At 62.3% G+C, this 6,128-nt stretch overlaps 1 protein-coding gene across 1 annotated transcript; it reads right to left on the bottom strand.

The window, feature by feature from the left end:
- Window positions 1-1,079: 1,079 nt before the first annotated feature.
- Window positions 1,080-5,388, bottom strand: PTGDR (prostaglandin D2 receptor). The gene is made up of 2 exons (XM_040067981.2): window positions 4,345-5,388; window positions 1,080-1,346 (listed from the first exon to the last, which is right to left on the bottom strand). Exons 1-2 carry the CDS (start codon window positions 5,158-5,160, stop codon window positions 1,080-1,082), a joined length of 1,083 nt encoding a protein of 360 aa, XP_039923915.1. The 5' UTR covers window positions 5,161-5,388.
- Window positions 5,389-6,128: the final 740 nt, after the last annotated feature.

The following is a 6,128-nucleotide window of genomic DNA, read 5'->3' as shown; positions in this document are numbered from 1 at the left end:
GCCGGGAGAAACGGCCAGAGCCAACCCCAGCAGGTGACCTCCAAAAAGCTCCGAGATACCGTTCCTTCAAAAGCAGAACGCGCTTGACGCCGAGGGTAAACATCACGTGGGAGCGGGCAGGAACGCGGCTGCACCTTGCAAGGCTTAGCTAAACAGAGGAGAGAAATGCTCTCTGTCTCCTCCAAGGGCACTAAACAGTTGGTCATCGTAATTTTCCTGGCCTAAATGGTCACTTGAGGGAAAAATTAAATCCAGCTAATACGTGTGGTTGGGCGGAAATGGGCCTTCCATTAAAGCGATCGCTCTCTCGCACGCTCTGGCCGAGAGCTTGTGCGTCCCAGGCTCTGCGTTCTCTCAATTACTGCTCTCATTAAGGCTCAGGACACTCATAAATACTGGATTTCAATAATTACAGCAGAACAGGTACGGCTGAGGAGCACAAACGCAAACATCAGCTGCTCGGAGTTTTCCAGTGGAGAGCGAGATGAGGGCGGACGAACCGCAGCCCTGCCCTGGGAATAGGGAAGATCCCGGGCAGGGATGGAGGCTGTGCCAGGCAGGGATTCCGCCTGCATCCAGCTCTTCCTCTCACCAGGAACTGCAGCTCCAATTTCTGAGCCCCTCCTGCCCCTCACCCAGCCTGGGGACACCCCAACCCAGTTCTGGGTACGCCTTGGAACGGGATGGTGCACAGGAGGAGGCGATGAAAACACCGAACCGCTTTTATTCCACGGGGTCACACCCACGCTTCTCCTCCCCCGTGCGTCCCCACCGCCCTGAACCGCGCTCCAAACCCCTCCTGCCTCCCCGGAGCCGGGCGTTCCCCAAACCCTCCGCAAAGCCGCTCCGGGATATTCCCGAATTCCCCGGGGAGCCCGGCCCCGGCTCCTCTCCGGGACAAAACGCAGCCGGAGGAGGGGACAGAAACCCTTCACAGCGTCCCTCGCAGCGAGCTGGACGCCGTCCCCTCCTCGCCACCGCCCCGCGCCGCCTCGGGACGCTCCAGGGCAGGGATGCGGGGCCGAAGGCTCGCTCCTCATCCTCGCCGGCAGCCGCCGGCTTCCGCGGCAGCGCCGAGCTCAGGGGATGCCGAGCTGCGGCGGGTCTGTCCTGCGCCAGCCCGGCGGACAGAACTGGCCGTCACCCGGAGGGCCGGAGCCTTTCAGGGACGCGCGGCGGGAGCCGAGCCGGCGGCACAGGCGGCGCACGAAGGTGCGGAAGACGGAGGTGCGGAAGATGATGAAGACCCAGGGGTCCACGATGGAGTTGACGGAGAGGAAGCGCAGCGCGCTCAGGTCGGCGTTCTCGTTGAAGTCGGCGGCGAAAGCCCCCATGTAGGCCCGGATCTGGCCGAAGGAAAAAAATATCCAGGAAGGGGGAGGAAATTAGGGAAGGTCGAGGAAAGAAGGGAGGTCTCGCTACGGTGGGGGTAAAAGTATTCCCGTGAGGGCAGCAAGAGGAAGGTTTAAGCTCTCAGAGACCCCACGGATCGTGCTGTGGGTGGCGGATCCAGCTGGGAGTGGGGCTGGATCACGGATGGTCGTGGCTCAGGGGCGGCACACCCGATGTGGTCCCAGTGACCGGGGTTTTTTCACGGATGGAGGAATCATCCAACCTCGGCAGGTGCTGCTCTGTCCCCAAGGCACCCCACTCCTGCTGCCCCCCCTCGCCATGGAAATTGGAGCTGGCATCCATGGGATAACTCAAACAGGGATTCATCCTGACCGAGGACAACCGGGGCGGTCGCAAACCCAGAACGAGCCCAGGGCTGATACCTCAAGGTGTGGTTCCAGAGGTGTCAGAGGTGACAGGGGTGACAGGAAGAGGATGTGGCAATTGTCACCAAGGGCAGTGGCAGCCACCCGCGCACACCTCCCACCCTGATTTCGGGATGGCCCCGCCTGTGGCACCAGCTCTGCCTGCAGAGCGTGACGGAGAGGAGGAACTGCAGGATCCCGACCCGGGAATGGGGAGAAAAGGGGGCAGCGAGGGCTCTCTGCTGCCGGGGGTCTTCCAACCCCGGGGAGAAGGGAGGGGATTTCAGGGCATAATTCAGTGGGGCTCGAAGGGAGCCGGATCCACCCAGCAGCTTTGGGACACCGGGGTGGGAATGGGGAATTATGGAGGGGTCTGATGGGGTGGGAATGAGGGGTTATTGAGGGGTCTGATGGGGTGGGAATGGGGAATTATTGAGGGGTCTGATGGGGTGGGAATGGGGGGATATTGCGGGGTCTGATGGGGTGGGAATGGGGGTTTATTGAAGGGTCTGATGGGGTGGGAATGAGGGGTTATTGAGGGATCTGATGGGGTGGGAATGGGGGGATATTGCGGGGTCTGATGGGGTGGGAATGGGGGTTTATTGAAGGGTCTGATGGGGTGGGAATGAGGGGTTATTGAGGGATCTGATGGGGTGGGAATGGGGAATTACTGAAGGGTCTGATACGGGTGGGAATGGGGAATTATCAAAGGATCTAATAAGTGGGAATGGGGAATTATTGAGGGATCTGATGGGGTGGGAATGGGGAATTATTGAAGGGTCTGATATGGGTGGGAATGGGAAATTATCAAAGGATCTAATAAGTGGGAATGGGGAATTATTGAGGGGTCTGATGGGGTGGGAATGGGGGGATATTGAGGGGTCTAATGGGTGGGAATGAGGGGTTATTGAGGGGTCTAATGGGGTGGGAATGAGGGGTTATTGAGGGGTCTAATGGGTGGGAATCAGGGGTTATTGAGGGGTCTGATGGGGTGGGAATGGGGAATTATTGAAGGGTCTGATGGGGTGGGAATGGGGAATTATTGAGGGGTCTGATATGGGTGGGAATGGGGGGATATTGAGGGGTCTGATGCAATGAACTGACACCCCCCTTCCCAAACCTTAACCCCCTCAGGGGCAGCCTCAGAGGAACGGGAGGGGTGGTGACGGGGTAGGGGGGGGTGTTTTTCCAATGGAGTTAAAGCAGGAAACTGATCCCTGGGATGGGGTGGGGAACACTCAGATGGGACTGGAAAAATGACCTGACCCCCTCCAACAGCTCTGGGACAGAGTGGTGATGATGAGGGGGGTTGTTTCAGGGGGTTAAAACAATGAACTGACCCCTGGGGATGTGGTGCTGGGATTGGGAATTCCAGGGAGGGGGCAATGGAACCACCAGGACAGAGTGGTGGGGGCAATAATTCCAGGGAAGTTTGAGCAATAAACAAACTCCCAGGACAGGGTGCTGGGGTTGTTGTGTTTGTCCCAGGAGGATTAAACAATGAATTAACTTGCCCCCATCCCAGGACGGGTGTCGGACGTTATTCCGTGGGGGTTAAAGCAACACCCTGGGACAGGGTGGGGGACACTCAGAGAGGGGACAAAGTCATTACCTGACACCCCCCAATACCTCTGGCACTACTGGGGGGTTATTGCACGAGGGTTAAAGGATAACCTTTAATTTAAATACTTTTCATTTATTTAATGAATTGAAATAAATTGAGGGCTGGGGATGTGGTGCTTGTGTCGAGGGTGGGCAACCTCCCAGATTGGGATAGCGGAGCCAGGGGGGTGGATTTATTCCAAGGGGATTAAAGTAATAACCTGACCCTAGGAGAGGATCTTGGAGGGTGGCAGGGGTGGGTTACACCCAGGGGACTAAAGCAATGGACCCCCCTGGCACCTGCAGGAGTGGGTGGTGGCTCCAGAGTTTATTCCAAGGGGCCAAAACAACCCTTGACCCCCTGGGAGTGGGTGGTGGTGATGGGGGGGTTATTCCAAGGAATTTTAGGCAATGACCTGCTCCCCGTGGGCAGGGCAGGGAGGGGAATTGGGAGGCAAAGCCTCGGTCCCTGGGAGCCTGCGGTGGTGTCAGGGTTTATCCCAAAATCAGTGCTGTGACCCCCCCCAGGACTGAGCGCCGATGGTTTTGGGGATATCCCAGGGTGTTTGACAACGGCCTGACCCCCATGGACAGGGGTGGGGACGATTCCAAGGGAGCCAAATCATCCATCCAACCTCCCCGCGAGGAGATGGTGCTAAGAACGGACATTTTTCCGAATGGATTAACGCAACCACCACCCCCTGGGGCACGGGGCGATGCGTATTAGAGGGGGGGGGGGGGCAAAGCGACCAGCCACGCTCCCAGGGGCAGGGGCTGATTTTGGGGGATATCCCAGGGTGCTTAACAACGGCCTGACCCCCATGGACAGGGGTGGGGACTATCCCAAGGGAGCCAAATCATCGATCCAACCCCCCCCCCCCCCTCCCCCCGAAAGGATATTTTCCAAGAGGTTTAGCTCAGTGCCCAACCCCCGCGGGGCAGGGGGATTTTCCCGGGCGGGCAGGGCGCGGTGGGATTTACTCACGATGAGCGGCAGGGAGCAGACGGTGAAGAGGACGGTCATGAGCGCCAGCAGGACGAGGTGATCGAGCTCCTCCATGCGCGGGGCGGCGGCGGGGGCCGGCCCTCGGCGGGGCTGCCTGCGGGCCATGCCGTACAGGTGCCGCATGCTGCTCACGTTGCACGCCACGATGGCCAGCACCAGCAAGCCCATCAGGCTGGCGTAGAGCACGGGGAAGCCCAGCTGGCTCGGACCGCCTCCGGCCATCCGGATGAAGCACCAGGTGCCCGGGCAGTACTGCATGGGAGCCCCGAAGCCCAGCAGCGGCAGGGCGCAGAACAGGGCGCACAGCCCCGCGGCCGCCGGCCCCAGCGCGGCTCCCAGGCGGCGGGTCAGGTGCCGCCGGTAGAAGTAGGGGTGGCCCAGGGAAAGCCAACACTCCAGAGCCATGGCCAGCAGCAGCAGCGTGGGGGCCAGCCCGAAGAAAGCCATGAGGAAGGCGAAGAGCTGGCACAGCACCCCGGGCTCGTCCTCGCCGCGGCCCCCCGGCCCCAGCTCGCTGAGGCTGCGGTTGTAGGCGTAGGCTGCCAGCACGATGGGGCTGAGCAGGCACTTGCCCAGCAGGTCGGTGACCGCCAGCCCGCTGACCAGCACGTAGAACGCCGACACCCTCGGCGGGCGGCCCCCGGGCGAGCGGGAGCGCCGGCGGTGCTGGCCCAGCAGCAACAGAGCCAGCACGTTCCCCAGGAGCCCGGCGGCGAACAGCACCGAGCTGGGCACGGCCGACTGCCCGCTCTGGATGTAGCGGCTGCTGCGGCAGCGGTAACCCTGGCTCTCCATCGGCACGGGCTGCCGGGGGTGCCCCGCTGCTCCTCGGGGCGTCCCGCGCTGCACCACGGCCCCCACCGCTCCGGGAGGGGCTGAAATGCGGGGGGATGGATGGATGGATGGATGGATGGATGGATGGATGGATGGATGGATGGATGGATGGATGTCCCGCTCCGGGATGGATGGATCGCTCCGGGATTCGATGGGATGGATGGATGAATCGCACCGCACCGCACCGCGCCGAGGCTGCCGGAGGAGACTGTCCCGGCGGGGCGGGCGGCCCCCGCCGCCGAGAGAGGGAGGAGGGAGGAGGAGGTGCGGTGTAACCCGGCACGGCCCCTGGGACAGCCCTTTCTCGCCGCCCGGCCCGCCCCGGCTGTCGGAGATCGGCGGTGGGGAGGGGGGCTGCGCTGCTCCCCCGGGAAGAGGGAAGGGAAGGGGCCGGGGGTGAGTGCCGGGGGTGAGGGGCTCTGGGGTGAGGCACGGGAGGGGAGGGAGCTGGAGCTGAGCCCCCCGGGGCTGGGGACAGCGCTGAGCCCCGCGGTGGGGGAGTCACGGGGACTGAGCCCTTGGAGGGGTGACAGGGCCGAGGGCTGGGGCTGAGCCCCGGGGTGACAGGGGAGGGGGCTGGCACCGATTCCCTGGGGCTGTCGCGGGACACAAGCCGCCCTGGATGGCGGTGGAAAGTGTCCCCTGCCGGCCGCAGGATGATCTTCCAGATCCTTTACAACCCGAACAATTCAGGGATTCTGTGATATGATCCAACCTCAGCAGGTGCCGCTTCTTCCTGCGGCCCATCCCTGGGGTGTGCCGTGTGCTGGAACCGCCGCCGACCCCCCCCCCAGCCCCGAGCAGTGCTGCCCTGTCCCACCAGCAAAGCCCGGGAGCAGCCCCCGGAGCTTCTTCCCGGAAAAGCAGCTCCGACCGCAGCAAGGCGGCTGCAAAACGCACACGGCGGCTTTGCAGGGTGCATGTGATGA

Source organism: Hirundo rustica, chromosome 6, assembly GCF_015227805.2.
Source record: "Hirundo rustica isolate bHirRus1 chromosome 6, bHirRus1.pri.v3, whole genome shotgun sequence".
Classification (NCBI taxonomy): domain Eukaryota; kingdom Metazoa; phylum Chordata; class Aves; order Passeriformes; family Hirundinidae; genus Hirundo; species Hirundo rustica.
The sequence above is the reverse complement of the archived record's forward strand: the minus strand, read 5'-3'. Positions and strand labels throughout refer to the sequence as shown.

What these genes read in the sequence shown, in the direction of transcription:
- PTGDR (XM_040067981.2), bottom strand. Translation starts at nt 5,160, where the DNA reads ATGGAGAGCCAGGGTTACCGCTGCCGCAGCAGCCGCTACATCCAGAGC. An exon ending in TCTGCTCCCTGCCGCTCATC is followed by an intron (nt 1,347 to 4,344) that starts GTGAGTAAATCC and finishes TCCTTCGGCCAG; the next exon opens with ATCCGGGCCTACATGGGGGC.